At 59.1% G+C, this 18,134-nt stretch overlaps 1 protein-coding gene across 1 annotated transcript; it reads right to left on the bottom strand.

Moving 5' to 3' along the window:
- Nucleotides 1–506: 506 nt before the first annotated feature.
- On the bottom strand, nt 507–14,570 carry ARHGEF37 (Rho guanine nucleotide exchange factor 37). The gene is made up of 13 exons (XM_027718757.2): nt 14,301–14,570; nt 11,807–12,024; nt 11,270–11,393; nt 10,704–10,851; nt 9,716–9,915; nt 9,045–9,175; nt 8,397–8,501; nt 7,657–7,767; nt 6,597–6,926; nt 5,580–5,708; nt 5,018–5,213; nt 4,396–4,568; nt 507–4,035 (listed from the first exon to the last, which is right to left on the bottom strand). Exons 2-13 carry the CDS (start codon nt 12,008–12,010, stop codon nt 3,826–3,828), a joined length of 2,061 nt encoding a protein of 686 aa, XP_027574558.1. The 5' UTR covers nt 12,011–12,024; nt 14,301–14,570; the 3' UTR covers nt 507–3,825.
- Between the last annotated feature and the right edge of the window lie 3,564 nt (nt 14,571–18,134).

Raw genomic sequence — 18,134 nt, 5'->3', positions numbered from 1 at the left:
AGGCTGACCCTCTGTCCCTGCCAAGGTGGGAGCTCTCTGCTGCCTGAGCGAGGGTCTGAGGCGGCTCCTGGCACAGCAGGATGGAGCCCTATCTCCGAATGGAGCCCTATCTCCTCAAGGGCTGTATCTGATGGGCAAGGGCAGGGCTTTGGCAGCGGTACAGCCTCAGGGCAGGGCTCGAACCTGAGCTGATCCCTGCACCCCGAGGGCATCTGATAGGGGTAAGGAAGTGGGAGGGCAGCCCCCAGCCCCACGGCAGAGATCTGCCCCCATCCAGGGTGATGCAGCAGCAGCACCTTGTGCTTTTACATGGGGTGGGCACAGCAGAGGGGCTGAGAGGGAGGGGAGGGACTACGGGCAGCCCCCGGCACAGCCGTCCCGCGGGGCTGTGCCAGGCACAGCTCCAGCCCGGGGCTCATCTGGCAGCGCCGCGACAGCAGGACATCGGCACAGCCGGCTGCGGGCTGGGAAGGGGGGGCCGTAATGACGGTCCATCTCAGCAAAGGTAGCAGAGCATGAAAGCAATTTCACACTTTATTAGACAATTCAGGTGCCAGCTGCACCAGCCTGGAGCGAGCACTGCTGCTCACACCTCCACTCCTGCTTTGCAGCTCCAGGGCCACTTCCGTGGGGCTCAGCCCTCCCTCAGGCCATGCTGGTCATGGTTGGTGCACGAGGGGCCAGTGAGGGCTGATGGGGGCAAGGGCTGCTCCTTATGGACCTGGCAACAGTGCAGCATAGGCTAGCTCTGCTCAGAGCCAGCTCAGCCTCACAGAGAGGGTGAACTCAAGCTCCATGCCCACAGTCACAGCCCCGCTTGGGCTGGCTGTGCCCTTCAGCCCAGGGCAACCGCCCTGCTCCTTCTGGGTCCCCTCTCTCCTTTCCTTCCCCGCCCTCCATTGCTCTGTTGCTCCCCTACTCCTATTCTGCACTTCTGTGGTGAAGGGATGGTCTGGGTTTGGGAGCCTGGGCTTGGGGCTTCCCTGGCAGCTGCTTTCCTCTTGCCCCCCTCTGCTTCCTGGGTGCCCCAGCAGAGCCATCGGGCACATCGACACCTGGGCACAGCCATCCTGAAATCCAGGTGTCTTCACCTGGAGATGTGCTTTGTGGCCCTCTACCCCATGTCCCCAGGGCCCAGCACACCCCACAGAGCAGGAGAGAGCAGAGTCTGAGCTGCCACCGTGCTGGCGCCCCATGCCCTGGGGACATGGCCGTGCACTGTCACACCCCACAGGTGGACGCTGTCCAAATGCCTGCACGTCCAGGATATGAATCAGCCCGGACAGGAGTGCAACAGCCGCTCCTGGACGACCAGAGTTGCCCCAGAGGCTGCTCTGGCAGCCAGGCTGTGTCGGTGCCAAATTCCTTGCAGGCTGGCAGGCAGGTTGCAGGCAGCAGTGCCTGCCTGGCTCTGCTGCCACCTCACAGATCAGCCCCTGGGCATGGCAAAACACCGGCCTGTCATGTGTTTCCCTCCCCCTTGCATGGCTCGGCCTCTGTGGTGCCAAGCCACGGTGCCGTGGCACCCAGCCAGGGCAATGCCTAACCTTGACCTGACCTCCTGAGCAGCCGTCCCTGCCCAGCTGTCACCCCATGCCCCTGGCCACAGGCATGTTCCACCGGACCAGCCAGAGCATTCCTCCTGGGAGAACCTGTCCTTGACGGGCTATTTAAAGGCACACTTGTGCCCTTTATCCCCCGTCATGTTTAGGCTGGAAGAGCCCTGTACCCACCAGGGATTCCAAGAGGGCACTTCCAGACTCAGGGCAGCAGCAGTGCAGTGAGTTTGGGTGAAATCATGAGAGAAGTGAGGGATGTTGGCACCTGCATCCAGCAGTCAAGTACTAGGCCATGTCCTGAGGACATGGTGAAGGTCCCATGGGCATCCAGGCTGGCAGCAGGGCTGGTGGCAACTGCAGAGCCCAGCTCACTCCTTTGGATCCAAAGACCAGAGGAGCCCCATGAGCTTATTCCCTCTTCCTAGCTGGGACCATCCGCCACCAGGACCTTGGGGTGGGCAGGACACCAGTCCCACTGCTGCTGGGCAGGGTGCTGGTGCTGGCTGGCTCAGGACCCTCTTGGTGCTTGGGCTGCACCTCGCTTGGAGCACAACTGCCTTATCTGACAAGGGACAGAGGACAGGCAGCTGCTGCCTGACACAAGCAGCATGTCCCCAGTGCAGTGTCGCCTGCAGAGCACTGGAGGGTGGCTCCTGTACATCTGCTTGTGGGATGTGCAGGGACTGTTTCCACCTTGGCCTACAAGCCTGTCAGCCTGGCAAGTGCTAGTAGATGGGCTTGGGTAGGCAGATAGAGTGAGGACCCAAGAGAGGCAGCAGGGATTTGGGACACCTCACTACGTCCTGCATGTGGGTGAGCTCGGGGCTTCCAATGGCTCCTGAGCAGAGGCAGCTGCCCCCCAGATAACCCCAGGACCCTGCAGAGAGTGAACCCCACAGAGTTCTGCCTCAAACCAGGCACATGGACCAACATGTGGGGTGCACACAACAGTGTCTGGGGCCTGTCCTCACCTGCCTGGCACCCACCCCATCCCTCCCCACATGGCACAAGGCTTGGGTGAGGACATACCACCTCTGCCCCCCTGCCCAGCCCGCAGTGTGGGAACCCGCATGCAGTCCCCACATCCCCCGGGGAGCCCGTGGGTGGCCGGGCGTGCTGCCACTCCGTCGGCAGGGCACGGGGCCCGGCGTGCCGGCGCTCGCCAGCCGGGACACCGCACCTTTGATGCGGATGCCCAGGGCAGCCGGGACGACGCCGGGCTGCCGCACCGGCGGGTGCCTGCACTGCCCACGGTGGGCGAGGGGTGGTCAGCGTGGTACCATGGGCTGAGCTCTCCCGCGGTGCCCTGGGGGCTCTGACACCATGGCAGTGCTGCCGTGGGCACGGCTGCCAACCCTCAGCCCCATCAGCATCTCCAAACAGTGTCAGCACGACGGCAGTGAAGCTGAGGCACGAAGCTGGGGCGCCTCAGGAGTGGTGGCAGGGTAAGGAGGGAGTGCTGTCTCCAGGGGAAGGAGGGAGTGCTGTCTCCATCCTCAGACCGAGCCTTAGGTCAGGGACCGACCGGCACTTACAGATTCTCCCAAACCTCTTCCACGGGACCTCCGTCAACTGCCGGGTCGTGGGGGGATGGGGTGCTCAGGGAGCCTTGGGAGCCGGGATCTCCGTCCCATACCGGGCTGTGCCCCCGCACCCCACGGTCCCCGCACCAGTGCTCCCAGTACGCGCCAAGCGGGCACTGGGCGCTGGTTCGGGGCTCCCTCTGGTGGCCGCTCCGCGCGGGGCCAGCGCTGCCGCAGGCACTCAGGTGCCCAAGTGCCCCGGTGCTCAAGTGCCCGAGTGCCCCGGTGTCCAGTTGCCCAGGTGTCCAGCTGTGCAGATGCCCAGACGCCCAAGTGCTCAGTGCCCAGGTGCCCCATGCCTGGCTTAGGGCCCCTCTGCAGCACTGCACCTTTGCCACTCAGTCCTGATCTAACCAGGGACAATGCTGCCTCATCATCCCCCGGGGCACATTTGTCACTGACAAAGAATTCAGCAAATCCCTGGATAACTGCAGCCACCTGCCCTCACTCCCTCAGTGCTGCTTTGCGTTGTGCAAACACACACACGGGACACGGCACTCTCACGCCTCCCACCACCACTCCTCCACACCATCCTCAAGCCCCTGTCCCCCGGGCCGTATTCTGCCCACCCTTCCCAGACTGGGGCTGCCTCCCTCCAGCATCTCCCGTGAGGAGTCCTCCGGTGCCAAGCTGACTGCTCCCATCTGATGAAGCCCGTGCCCTTGGGTGTGGGCTGGCCATGCTCACACGGGCAAGCTCCAGCCCATGGGCTCCTGCACGGGGACGGTCACCAGGTAGCTGGAGGGCACATAGCCCCTCTGGCCGTTCACCTCCACCAGGCTCCACTCCTTGCTCCCCTTCTTGTCGTGTGGCTCCAGCACCACCACGGGCTGCCCTGCCTGGAGATTCACCTCCTGCGGACTCCTGGCTGCGAAGGAGAAGCCGGCGACCACCTGTGAAAGGCAGGGAAGGAGGGAGGAAGCCATTGCTGGACATGAGAGTCAAAGGGAGATGGACACACATGGCAGGGCAGGTCATTCTGAGAGGGCAGCGCTGCAGTGACACGCATGGAGGGACACTGGGGACCCACCAAGCACAGTTGTCTTGCTCTGTCCACCCTGGTGCCAGCAAGGAGGACATCAGCTTTATGTGACACTCACACGGGGGTGTGACACTCCCTGCTGGGCATGTGGCTGCACATGTATGACCATGTGTGTGCTGGAAAAGCAGGTCCACTTTCCCACCCACACAAGAACTAGCACAGAGCTGGTGGTGTTGCTAGGAATGGCCCTGGGGGTGTCCCCGACTCTCACCTGGAATGTCGGGGTGAAGGTGGCCACCTGGGGCTTGGGAGCTTCAGGTAATGCATAGGAATGTCTCCTTCTCTCTGTGCCACTCTCCGGGGTTAGCAAATCCATCCCGCGCTGCTGGCTTTGTACCGGGGAATACGGCTGGAGTTTTGCAGCAGGCACAAACCCTCGGGGACCTGGAGGACATGGACACACACAGGTCACAGGGCCCCACTACCTGACACATGTAGGACTGGTCAGAGGAGAGAGGAATGACACTTTGGTTGTTGCTTGGCTTGGCACAGTGGCCCTGTTCAAACTAGTCCATCACTAGGGAATATCCAGCAGAAACCCCCTCCCACAAAAGAGGAATTCCATGTGTTTCTGTGTGCATGGATTCTCCTTTCTCAGCCACAACACTTCATGAGTGTTCCCTCGGGGAATGAATCGGGAAGCCTGAACCTCACAGCTAATGGCAACGGGTGTAGCTGGTAAAGCTGAGGTGGGTTTGGGCTGAACAAAGCCTGGAAGGGAGGACCCAGGAGGCCATGGCCCGCTGCTTCATTCAGGATGAGGAAGTGGTGTGGGTTTGGTTCCTGACCCCGGTGCCAAGGCAGGGGGAGGCTGCCCATCGTACTCACGGTACCTCCAGCATCCACCAGCCATCTGCTCGTGTTCCCCTTCGTGTCGGCACTTTGCAGCAGAGCTACAACCTGTCCCCTCAGCAAGGTCAGGTCCAAGTCTTTGCTGCCACTGATGTTGCTTGTCACTTGGTAAAGTTTGTCTGGGCCGTGCTTGCTCACAAGGGAAAGGACCTTTCGCTCCTCAGCAGGGTTCAGAGGCTGGCGGGGAGCAGGAGACATGGGAGCACTTGATGAAACGCACAGGAGACTGAGGCCCTCCATGTACACATGCCCTCCCTTCTGCAGGATCACATCCCAGTGAGAGGTTAGAGGACCCCTAACCTCCTTCACACTATCTGCTCTACCCCATGGTTTGGAGATGAGTGCCCAGAACCAGAATTGCTGAGCTGCTTCATCCCTGGTTATTTCCAGCCAGCTGCTGTCAGCAGGAAATACTGTGGCCATGGCAACCCTCTGGGTCACTTTCTCAGCCAACCTCCCTGCCGAGGGGATGTCCTGCACTGGGGGGGCACAGTCCTATCTCTTTATCCAGCTGGCCTGAGACATCCCCTTCCCAACCCCTACCTGTGTCACAGGGCTTGGCATGACGGTCTCAAAGGTCTGGCAGAAGGTCCGGAGCTGAGCACCTGAGTGCTGCAAGGTGTCTTCCACCACCTTCCAGAAACTGGGCAGAGGCATGTGGCCATGGGGCATCTGTGGAGACAAACTCTGAGATCAGAGAGGGCCCTGGGGAGAGGAAGAGCTGTGGGTAGGGTCAGAAGAGAAGGAGCAAGAAGAAAAGGGTTGAGAAAGCAAGAGAACAGACCTGGCCAATAAAGATGCACCTCTCTGACTGTGAGCCACTTTCTCTGGGCAGGACCATCACACATGGAGCTCTTGGGCTGTATTCAGCCAACCAGAGCAGTCCCTCACTCCTGCTGTCCAGCCCTGAGCTCACAGCCTGTCCCAAATGACTATAAAGGGAGACAGGTAGGTGCAGCTCCAGGGTAGACGTCTGCAGCATAAGCAGCCCAGACTCAGCAAGGGTAACCCACTCTCCTGACTAGGTATGAGCAGTGCCAGAGAGGACACCTGCACCTGGCTGCACCTTGTTCTCATCCTAATCATGGATCAGTCCAGAGCCATGCTCTGGCCCAGGGCTTTCAACTGCCCTGACCCTCCATGTTTGCATCAGGCTCAAGAGTACCACAGGGAGGAGTTCTGGGAGACATCTCCCAGGTGATGGGTGTTGGGGGATCTTTGTTCCTCAAGCCAGAAGCTGCCTTTCTCCTCCTTGCCTTCCTGGCACAGAGCTCTCAGGAGCTCAGAGTTAACACTGATCTCTCAGGCAGCAGCACACCAATAAATTACCAGTAGTGCCCGCAAAGAGAAAGCAGGACAGTTTCTGGCAGTGCAGAAGAGAAAATTTGGCTTTCCCCAGGCAGGGAGGAGGAGAGATTGCTTACAAATCCTGTCTGCAAGGGTGGGCTTGGGCCACAGCAAACCTTCAGAGCCTGGATGTCTAAGATGTCCCAAGCCTGCAGAAGGTCTGGCTCAGCTCATGTGCCTGTTTGGGCACACACGCCGACGGGTCATACTCACCTGCTCCAGCTCCTTGTCTGCCCGTTGCAGGACCTGGGCAGCCAAGTCCCGCTGCAGGGCGCTGAAGGAGCACAGGATCTGCCTCAGGAGCTGCACAACCACCTGGTTGAACTGCGGGAGCTCTGCCACGAGCAGGTCATTGATGGCGAGGTAGGTGTTCATGGCTGCTTCCTCGTCATATGTCACGTTGCCCATCTCGCTCTTCCGCTCCTGGATCTCCTCGTAGTCCAGCAGCTTGTCCAGGCGCTTCTTGACCAGCTGCTGTGGCCCCACCAGCATGTCTGAGAGGCTGCTGAGGGGCTGGCAGACCAGCCTGTCCAGCCGTCGCTTCTGCGAGGTGAGAGAACCCAAACCCCAAAGTGAGCTCCCCAAACGGGACCAGCTGCCTGCTTGGGGCACTGTCTTATGGGGCGTAAAAGGCTTGGGGACCTGTTGAGGGGCTTTGTGTGGAGTGGGAAGCATCTGAGGCATCTTTTCCTGAAGGCACATAGGATGCCAAGCAAAGCAAACCCTTGGCAGAAAGCAGTCGTGCCTGCCACAATTCCAAACTTGTGCTCCATGCAAATGACCAGGTAGGAGCCCTTAATGGCCGGGACCAGTTTCACCTGGGCCTCCCTCCACACTCCTGCCCACAGCCCATTTAAGGGCCCTCTACCCCTGCCTGTTACTGTGCTGGTTTCTATGTCCTTGGATCTCTGCTATAGGTAGCCCAGCTCCTGGATGCACCCATCAGAGAGAGTGCAGTTTGTCATCAGCCCTGGATTGGCTCTGGAGCTGTGTTGTAGTTGTGACTCTGTCCAAGCCCTCCCTTCTCTCCTGGATGGACCCTGAAGCTGGTTCCTCACTTCATGTGTCTGGGACTGCTGATGGATCCTGTTACTTGCTCCTGGCTCTGCTGCAAATTTGAGGCCTCAGGAGGCTGTGAGGACACTGCTCTGGGGTCCCCCTCAGCTCCTGGCTGCCCTGCCTTGTGTGAGCAGCCAGCCCCCCACTGTGCCCTGGCAGAAGCTGGGGAGAGCAATGCTTGGCTGAAGGAGATGTGCAGGCAAGGAGCACTCACAAACTCTGGGAAAACAGTGTACTGGAGGCATTCTGCAAAGTGCCGATACTGCTGGGCAGGTCCTTCATCCATCTGCAGGTCACGCTGGTGTGGGGTGGGCAACAGGAATGCCTGAAAGGGAGAAAGCATCAGACTCCCTTACCTCCTGCCCAATTCTATATGGGGAGCCCTTCTCAATATTTTTATGACAAGGTCTTTCCAGCCCATGAACTGCTGCTTTCTGAACCCTCTGCCATTTCCTGAGGCTTCCCTGATAATACTGTCTGGGGATTGCATGTTTTGCCATCGCTCATACTTTCATTTCCCTCAGATGCCCCAAGGAATTTCTATGAGAAAATCACAGTAGCTGCTGACCCAGGTGATTTCAGAAGGGAAATTTGTTGTCAGGACTGATATGGGGACACTTCTGCCTTACATCCGTTATTAAAGCAAGAATCCCCAGGCTGAACAACACTTGGCCTTTTCAGTCATTTAAGACCTTGAAATAATGATAAGTTTAAGGACAGATTATTCTCAAATGGCATCAGCTCAGACTGTGTTGTCAAAGCCTCAGCTTTGGTTTAAGCTCCCCTGGACCTGAGCAATCCTTGGATGTTGTGCAACTCCCTGACACAACAGGACACTTTAGCTCAGCTGCAAATCCCTGAACATCCCCAGCTTTCCTAAGTGTTCTACAATCCCAACAAACAGGTCCTGAAGCCTGAACAGGGCCAACCCCTTGCCAGTGGTCAAGGTTTTACCTCTAAATGGCCCAGGTAGGATGCTACGTTCTCCTTCAGGGTGGCCACACTGGACACCACACACTGGAATTTCTCTTCCAGGTCATCATACTCCTTATCCTCTGTCTGCAAGGCAAGAGGCAGCTTATCACCAGCCAGGTCCCCATTGCTGGGGGCTAACACAGAAGCCAGGCACTTGCCTGAAGCTGACAGGGCTGGGGACAGGCAGGGGAGATTCTGAGGGGCTCCAGGAATCTGGAGAGGGGCCAAGACATGGGTTGCTTGGGGTGCAAGCAGCAACAAAGCTTTTGGTGTGGTCGTGGTGCTGGGGGACACTAGGGTGTCTTTGCTTTTGTTAGGATGCTCAAGGATCCTGTAGGTCCTTTGGGGGCCAAAGTTCTGCCCTGCAATGTTCCGAGGAAGGGAGCGAGGTGTGTCCCTGCATCCCTCCTGCCCTGCTGGTCCTTGGGATGGAGGACCAGGAGGCATCCTTAGGCTGCTCCACAATGGGACTGTGGCTCCTGTGTCAGCATCAGCAGCCCCACCCTGGCCCCACAGTCCCCATTCCTTGGGGGGGGAGGCACCTCAGGAGCAGCAGAAAGCCCCAGAATTGACCTGAGGAGAGGCAGCAGGTCCCTGGGTACAGGCAGAGGGGCGTGGGCTGCCCACCTTGGCCACGATGCCGGCCTCGTGCATGAGGAGCCGGCTCAGCCGCGTGGTTTTCTTGGCGATGGAGTGGGTGTTGAGGCGCGCCAGGCGATCCCGCAGCGTCAGGTGCTCGGCCTTGTTGTATTTGGTTGCTGCCTCAGGTGGGGGCGACACAAAGTGGGGGGGGGGAAGATCAGAAGAGGAGACTTCATGGCAACATCCTCAGCAGCCTGAGCAGGCAACAAGGGTGAACAGCACAGGGGCTGAGGCTGATCAACAGGATAAGCACAACCCACATCAAAGAAGGAAAGTACTAGGAAAACCAGAAAGAAGCCAAGCTCCCATCTGTGGAGAGCCTGATTTCTCCTGTCTCAAGGGCAGGAGTGTTCTTTTCAGTTCCCCAGACCCAGGAATGCAGACAGACTGGTTTTATCCTCAGCCCCCCTGCTCATGCCACTCTGCTCCTGCAACCTTCAGGTCTTGCCCAGAGTGGCATTTACAGGACCAGAGCAGTTCCAGGAGCTGCCTGCACAGAGTGTGTGGCTCCACCAGGCAGGATGGGTGGAGAGCAGGAGAGCTTTGAACTGATTTAAGTGGCAATTAGCGCAACACCAAGGGGAGACAACTGGGGTTGGGCTGAGGGTTCCCAGGGGCTGTGCCCCCTGCCTGCACCGAGCCCCCCGACCGCTCACCTACTTCCCTGCGCCGTTTGTACTCGTTGATGTTGGCGTTGACCTGGGCCATGGCACGAGCAGCTGCCTGCAGGGCTGAGTGGGCACTGGAACTGGCCGGGGTGTTCTTCAGGATCTTCTCCAGCAGCAGTGGGTACTTGGTGACTCTCTGCACTGGCATCACCAGGAAGAAGCTGAGATCTGATGCGCCTGTGTGAGGCCTGATGGAGAGGGGAATTGCTCAAGGTTGGTGTGGAGAGCTGCCTTCCTGCCCTGCTGCTCCTGCCAGCTTCTCTGCAAGTGTTTTGGGGAGACAGCAGCCCAAAAGTCATGGTAGATTTCTGGCTGTGAACCCTTGCTCCCTTCCAGCTGCAGGGCCACTGCTGTCCCCGCCAGCCCCGAGGGCACCCTGCCTCCCTGAACAGTGCTGTGCTTGTCTAGCTATGAGACACAGGATCTGTGCTCGCTCTGTGGGCAACAGGGAGGGAGAGAGTGAGCAAAGTGCAGGCAAGACTCCCCTTTGACCCAAAGGCAAGGCATATCTCATTCAGGAATCACATCACCCATACTCTAAGCAGCAAATCCCAGGAGCTTCTCCACTGCCACTCCTGCATCTCCTGGCTCTAACAGTGTTTGTGACCCACCTGATAGTTCAGGACGGGTTTGGAAGGTCCTACAGGGGCAGCCTGTCTCTCTGGTCAAGCTGGGGAACATGTGCCCTTCATGGGGCACAGTGGGGGAGGCAGCAGCTGCCCATGACATCCATCCTTTATTTTGGGGTCCACCATAAAAAATCACCAACTGTAGTGGCCCTTTGGCAAGTGGCCCCAAGGATCCAGGACGGGCTGCCAGGGATTACACCAGGAAATGCCACAAAGGTAGTGGCCATGATATTACACCCAGACTGGGGACACATATCCATACAGGTAGCTTGTCCAGAGAGGTGAAGGGCAAAGCCAGTAGGTAAAACAGGGAGAGGAAGGTGGTGGCCTCAGCAGCAGGTACCTACACTGTGGCATTCAGAGTCTCCAAGATCTCCTCCTGCAGCCTGGGGTCCTTGCGGTAGCTCTCCACCAGCTGGAGGGCATGGTCGTAGCTGGCACAGTAGATCTTGTAGACAGTCTCCATCTCTTCCTTGAACTCATGGAACAGGGTGCCTGGGGAAGGAGAGTGAGGCTGGAAAGTTTGGTCCTTTCTATGGCCTCAGAGAAAACCCTTCAGAGAGTGGGGGTTTTTCCCCAGCCTGCTGGAAGGGTGAAGCCAGCAAAGCAGTGCCAGCCAAGGGTGACAGGGCAGTGCTCTGCACCCAGGCACCTCTGTCTAGCTGGGCCTGATGATCTTCCCCCTCCACTGTCTGCAGGCTGGGCAGGTCTGCCTTGCCTCTGCGGGGCAGGCTCCCTGCGGACACCGATGTGCTGGCAGCAGCACTTCCCAGAGCCAGGGGAGGTGCAGGAGGTGTCAGGGCAGGTGGGATGGGGATGGAATCTACACGTGCCCAGCGCTGGGCAGTGGCACTTCCAGCACCAGCAAAGGCATGGGTGGGCACAGGTCAGCTATTGGCAGTGCACCACTTACTGATGCAGAGCAGCTGCTCCTGCCCCTGGGTGGCCGTGGCCTCAAGACCCTTCAGAAACCGTCTGGAGACATGGAGGATGTCGTCGGTGTTAGAGAAGAGCCCTTCCAGGTCCAGATCAGGCAGCTGAAGGGAACAAAGATGCCCCAGGCTAAGCCAAATATGTCAGAGATGGGCTGTGTGTTCCAGAGGCACTCACGCCCCCCTGAGCACTCATCTGCCCCATGTGACACCCCAGGACCTGGAGCAATGCTCTGTTTCAGGAGGTTTTGGGAATGCTGAGATCTGTCTGTGCTCCAAAGTGGGGCAGTGAGGTCTTTTCACGTTACAGACACAGAGTTACAGTTGTAGGATATCTGTACTTGGTCATACCCAGGCCCATCCAACCCCATACCTTGCCTGGTCAGGGGGAGCCCAGGCAGGAAGGTGGAAGGTGAGCACATGGTAACCTCCCTGCAGGGATTTGGGCATCTTGTGGCTCTCAACAGATTCACCCCACAGTGCCCAGCCCCTGGGCAGGGGGATGTACCCAACGTCACCTGCTTCTTCTGGAGGTGTGCCCGGATGTCCGACACACAGAGCTGGATGTTGTGGACGTAGCTGGCCTCGGTAGTGATGAGCTCCTCCACAGCCAGCTGCTGGCTCAGCTCCATCCTGTCACAGGGCAGCACCTCCTCATAGATGGCCTCTTCAGCCTCCTCTGCATCCTCAGCATCAGGCTCCGCCCCACTGGCACTCGCCATCTCGGCAGGGCACTCTGCAGGGGTGGCAGGAGGTGGGAACAGGCTGTGGCAAGGGCAGGCTGGTGCTCTGGTGCACAACCCAGAGCAGTGGCCGTGCTCCCTCCCCTGTGCCAGGGGCACCACACAGCACATCCCCAGGGACACTCAATCCATCTGCATTAACAAGCAAGGCATGGATGACACTCCATAAAAGCATGAAGTGCTGCAAGGCAGGAACAGTCTGGCTGCCGTGGGCAGACACCCACGTGTGGCAGGCAGGGACTTGCCACACACACACACACACATGCATGTGCCCAAACTCCAGGGACCACGTGCAGGGCCAGGGTACAGGCAAGAGGGGCCTCCAGGTGCAGGCAGGGGCCTGGCAGCTCCCACCCAGCTCTGGGACTGTGCTGGGGCTGTCCTCGAGGGCAGAGTGGGGTTTGCCACCTCTGCTCCAGCTCCTTGCTGCCAGGGCCAGTTGTTCCCTCCCTGCCCTGGCTGTCGGTGCCTGGCACCTTGCCTTGTCTTTAAGGGCCCTGTTCAAAGTACAAAGAGTGTTTCTGCAGTGCTTGAACAAGAGATGCTTCTGTGACAGTGAGAGCTGGTTTAAAAGCCACTGGGACGGGGGGAGAAGTGGGCAAAACTGCTGACGCCTCTGCCAGATGCACTGGCAGCCCCTGGTATGCAATGCCTGTGCCCTGCCTGGCACGGGGCACTGCCTTGTGTCTGCCTGCAGAGAGTGTGGAAAATCAGAGCTGATTCATGACTGTTTTCTTCTCAGGAAACATGCTCTGCTCTAACTGATACTGAGCAGGATGGAGCAGCTCCCAAAGCTTCACAGATAGTGGTTGATTCCTGGCAGGAGGCCTTGAGGGAGAAAGATGTGGCACGGCCCACACCAGCACAGCGCACAGCTTGGCTGGATCCAGATCCCAGCCAGAGGAAGGAATTCTGCCAGGCTTTCCACCTGCCTGTGGAGGAGGTGAAGAGCAAAGGCAAAGCAGAGGTGGCTTGGCAGAGTAAAAGCAAGATGGCACAAGCAGCAGCACATGAAGGCTGGCTCTGTCCCTGCTCTCCGCTGCCTGCCCAGCCAGTGCCAACCTCCACAGCCAGATTGCAACAAGCCAGGTGCCCACTTTGGAAGCTGCAGCCCCGGGCCCCTGCACTGGGAGCAGGGAGAGGGGCTGGTAGGACAGCCCAAGCCTCTGCTGGGGAGGGTCCAGCTAATAAGCAGGGCGAATGACCCCTCCTGGCATACGCCCACTGCTGTGCTGGAGGAGAGCTGGGTTTGGCACAGCAAGCAAACACAAGTGAGAGGGCATTGGACCTCCACCTGCCTGACAGGGGTACGTCACCCTGCCAGCTGTCATCCCTGCCCTCTGCAATTTGGCTGCCTCCCCTGCCTGTGGCATGGCACTGGCTGCTATAGGACATGGGAAGTAGGAGGCACTTTTCTGCACCCCTCTGGATGCTTCCAAGGTGTCCAGGCAGAAGGATTTCCATCAAGGACTGTTGGACAAGCTCAGTGTCCTCTGCCCAGGCAAAACCCTTGCTCAGAGGAAGGGCTGTGGTGGAGGCAGGTGGAAAGTCCTGACTTGAGACACCCCCCCAGCCCTGGAGGGACGTCCTGCAGCTCAGGGCATGCCAGCATTGATCCCCGCAGCAGCATCCCCAGAGCACGCAGCTGCTTTGGGGGGTTTTCCCCAGGCTGCGGAAACCTCTTTCCCTCTGCTCACCCCCCTGGCCTGAGGCATCGGAGGGGTAAGGGAGCTGTGCAAAATTAAAACGTAGCATTTCTGGGCAGCGTTGGAGCAGGTGGAGAGTGAAGGAGCGGCTTTCGTTTCCCCAGCCCTTCCTCCCGGGCAACTGCCCGAGTTTGAGCTGTGACTGCCGCCTCGGTGGGTCCCATCCCAGCATCCCTGTCCGTAACGAACGGGCTCCCAGCATCCCTGTCCGTAACGGGGGGGGGGGAGGGGGCTCTGAGCATCCCTGTTTGTAACCACGGGGCTCCGAGCACGCCTGTCTGTAACCAGAGGGCTCCCAGCATCCCTGTTTGTAACCAGAGGGCTTCCAGCATCCCTGTCTGTAACGAAGGGGCTCCCAGCATCCCAGTCTGTAACCAGGGGGCTCCGGGCATCCCAGTCCGTATCGCGGACACGGTCGCCCCCCGGCCCTCCCCAAGATCCGAGCGCAGGGATCCCCAGCTCCGGGCCCACAGGTCCCACTGCGGCCCGGGGGTGCCACCCTCGCTCCCCGCTCAGCCCCGGCGTCCCCTCCGCGCCCCGAAACCCCAGGCCCCGGCTCTCACCTGCGGCGCAGGTCGCCGTGCCCGGCCGCGGCCGCTGTCGCGCTGCTGCGGGCGGTGACACCGCAGCCGCAGCCGGGCTGGCACCGGGCGGAGTCCGCGGTACGGGGCGATCCCGAGCGGGGGCTGATCCCGAGCGGAGGCTGATCGATCCCGAGCAGGGGGTGATCGCTCCCGGGGGGTGCCGGCCCCGCCGGTCCCGGCCCCGGCAGCCGCAGCCGGTCGGAGGGAGGCTCGGCGGGGCGGTCCCTGCGCACGCCCGGCGGGGCGGGGGGGTTGGCGGCCGGCCCGGGTGGCAGCGGCTGCCCCGGAGCGCACCGCCCCCGCCGGCACCGGACCGCGGCACAGCGGCGGGGGGGCTCCGCTCTGCGATAGCAGCCGAGCCCCCAGCGCCGGGCCCGGCTCTGTATTGGCCCCCCTGCCCCAGGCCCCCCTGCCCCCTGGTCCATCCTCGAACCGCGGTGCCCTGGCAGCAGCTGCGGCTGGAGAGCAGGGGACACACCGCCTCGCCTCTGCCATAAATAACACGAACAGGCCCCCGGTGTCTCCATGGCCTTGCTGCAGCTCCGGTGTCCCACCTTCGTTGATGCTATGGTGCCCCCCGCCACTGCCCCTAGGCTCTGCCATTGCTCAGCAGCTGCTCAGCCACGGAAAAGGGGGCAGAGAAAACAGAAACGAAAATATAACCGAGGAAGTGGTTGCCAGGATTAGGGCACTGGGAAACAGTGGCTACTTGGCATGAAGTTGTTTTTATGCTGGTGAGGTGTTTGCATCCTCATAAACAAGCTATTGAGAAGTGAGGCTGTTCCTTAGCCAACTCCTGTAGCTGGGAGCTCAAATTCATCCCAACCGCAGGGAGGGGACAGCAGCACCTGGGTTTTTCCAGGCTGACCCACAGTGTGCAAAAAGCATCACGTTAAAAAGGACTCCGAGTCCTTCAGTGACTCACACAGATCACAGGCAGCATCTGTGATCCAAAACTTCCCATGGGCCAGGACAAGCTCTTTGGCACCTCCAGCCCTTCTGGGTCCCTTTCTGGGACCATTTTTGATATGAGCTGGGCAGGGCAGCATGGGGACCCACATGCACCTGCTCCACTGGCTCCCACCCAGTGCTGGTGCCAGGAGGGCCATCCTGCCCCCCTGCCTGCCCTGCCTGCATCCCATACTGCCCGTGGAGAGGCTGGCTGCAGCTCATGGGGCCCCAAGCAATGACTGTGAAACTACTCTCCTTCATCCCTGCACTGAAGGGGTGCTGGAGCACACAGGAGCAGTTGTGGGCGGATAGGCTGGGCAGCCAAGCAACAGAAGAAGCCAAGGATGGGAAGAAGTTCAAGCTGGTCTTTGGGGGAGAGGCCAATGAACACTCAGCGATGTCCCCTGGCTGAGTGGGTGATCAGGGTAAAGCCACCCCAGGAGAATTGTTCCCAGGCTGATCCATGCTGTATGGGCTTAGGGAAAGACATGTGGCCATGGGAGAGACCCACATGTGGCTGGGCAGTGAGGGCATTACCTGTCTGTGGCCTTGGGAACACAGATGTCCTTCCTCCCTTACAGGTGGCAGCAGGGATTCAGTCCATGACCAGGTGCTTTCTGAAGCAGCGAAAGGCCTGGCCAGGCAGCCTTTGGGCTGTCATCACACCGACATCAGTTCTCCAGCTCTGTCCTTGGGCAGATGCTCTTACTGCCGTGTCCAACAAAGCCATCAGCCCTTGAGACACATCACCACTGCTTTGCTCTCATCGGCATATTGTGGATGATCACGCCAGGGCAGGAACCATGCTCCGTCAGCTGCCGAGGGAGCCCCAGCAGGGCAGTGCTCCCTCCTTGGTCAGCACCCTGACCCACCAGGCCCAGTTCCACCCCGCCAGCTCACACTGTGGGTGTTGCCTCAGGCATATTTCCCATTGCAGTCTGGTTTTTCAGAGGCTGTGTAACCTGGCTTCAGCGAGTTCCTTGCAGGATGGCCTCGCCGTCCTCCTTCCTGACACCTCCTTCCCCCCAGCGCAAGTTGTTTCCTTCCTGCTGTGCCGCTGGCCCCACACACCTCTCATCCAGCCCCGGACTGGGCTGCGGCTGCGCTCACCTCACCTGGGTGGCTCAGGGACCAGGAGCAGTGTGACAGTGCTGTCACCACTCCAGGGCTCCCCAGGCAGGTGTGGAAGTAGGCTGGCTGCCCTGGCCTGGCTCTCCTTACACAAGGAAAGCAAATAGGCACTGGCTGGTTGAGCACAAGTGTTTGTGTCCCAGTGTGAGGTGTTGTGCTCAGGCGAAGCCAGGCTAAAGTGTTCCAGCGGGGTGGGCTGTCCCCTGGCAGTCTTGGCATCAGCTCCCTTGTGGGTGTGCCCCCAGCCTGACAACACGAAACCCGGCAAGCAATGTCAGGGAGTGGGGCCGTGTGTGGGATCACACATGGGACTGCACAGCCGCCGAGGGAGGCAGGACTGGCTTCACCTGCAACAGAGCCAGCTTTGTGCAACCTCATTGCAAAAGTGTTTGCACAGGATGCTTCTCACAGAGCAGGGATGAGCCACCTCCACAGCACTGCCCGGCCCTCCTCATACCCACTGCCACAGCAGTATTTTCTGGCAGTATTTAAGAAAAAAATCAACCCCATGTGGCTGGTGGGGCTAGATCCCCCATGACATTCCTTGTGTGATTGACCACAGGCTCAGTCCAGAGGCTGGAGAAACACCTGACAGTCCTGGGCTCCAGCTCAAAATAGGCATCATGGTGAAAGCCTCAGGAAGAGAGAAGCAGATGGGAGGCAGGAACTTGTAGCTGCCCAGCAACCATCCAGGCAGAAGGCACCAGGAGGTGCCTAGGAGGTGGTTATTGCCCTCCTACATCTCATCCTGAGCTTCTGCTGGCTCCAGGAAAGCTTTTTGCTGTTGACAGGGACTTTCCCTGCTACTCCAAACATTAACGTGCAGGCTGTTGGAATGAAAGCTAAAGCCATCAGGGGGCTCTGTGGGAACGAACCAGACAAGCTTTGAGTTAGACTGGGCTTGCTCAGAAAACAAGCACGGCCTCCAGCCATGCAAAGCACGACAGTTCAGGCTCTGCCAAATAACAACAGCAGGCGGGGGTTCCTCTCCCAGCAGCAGGTTTGCACAGGAAAGTTACATTTCCTCTATTTAATCTTTTCCATTATTACTGTTCTTTGGATTTCTTTCCCGTCTTGAAAGGGCTTGGTGACCACACGCCGCTATCGGCCATTCGTGGTGGAAATGAAAACACAGGGAAAAAACCCAGGAGCTTAAGAATGTGCTCACAGGTGCATCCTAATCACAAAACTTCCTCCCACACTGCTGGGCTCGGAAGTGGACTTTGCCTGCAACCTCAGTGCTTGTGTGTGCTGTGCAAGGCAGGGCAATTTGAGCTGCGGGAAAGGAGGAAGAAACCTGTGAAATGAAAGGTCTTCATTCTGCTGAGCTTGCCATCAGCATGAGCAACTCCAGAAAAACCACACAGATGTCATTCCTTTCTCTTCCTTCTTCCCTTCCCATTTAACATGCTTAAATCACCCGTGGGAGGGAAGGAGGGCTGTGCATCCCTTCTCAGGATAATCCCATCCACGTACTTGGCCACGGCTGTGTCCAGAGAGGTCTCCCAGGCAGGTAGAAATGGTGTCAGCCACATGCCTGCACCACAAGACACAGGCTAAAAATAAGCAGATAGGATTTGATCCAAGCAGAATAAATTAAGAGTCAGTTCTTTATTTCCAAGAGGGTTATTTACGGGCCCTGTGCAGACCTCCTTCATGGAGGAGGCTTCAGCCACTCTTGGCCTCTCTGAGGCTAAAGCAGCCCAAGTCTCGTGTATTTAGTGGTTTTAG

This window comes from Pipra filicauda, unplaced genomic scaffold (assembly GCF_003945595.2).
Source record: "Pipra filicauda isolate LSUMZ 115617 unplaced genomic scaffold, ASM394559v2 scaffold3_size10097308_pilon, whole genome shotgun sequence".
Taxonomy (NCBI): Eukaryota; Metazoa; Chordata; class Aves; order Passeriformes; family Pipridae; genus Pipra; species Pipra filicauda.
This window is presented reverse-complemented; position numbering and strand designations above follow the sequence as displayed.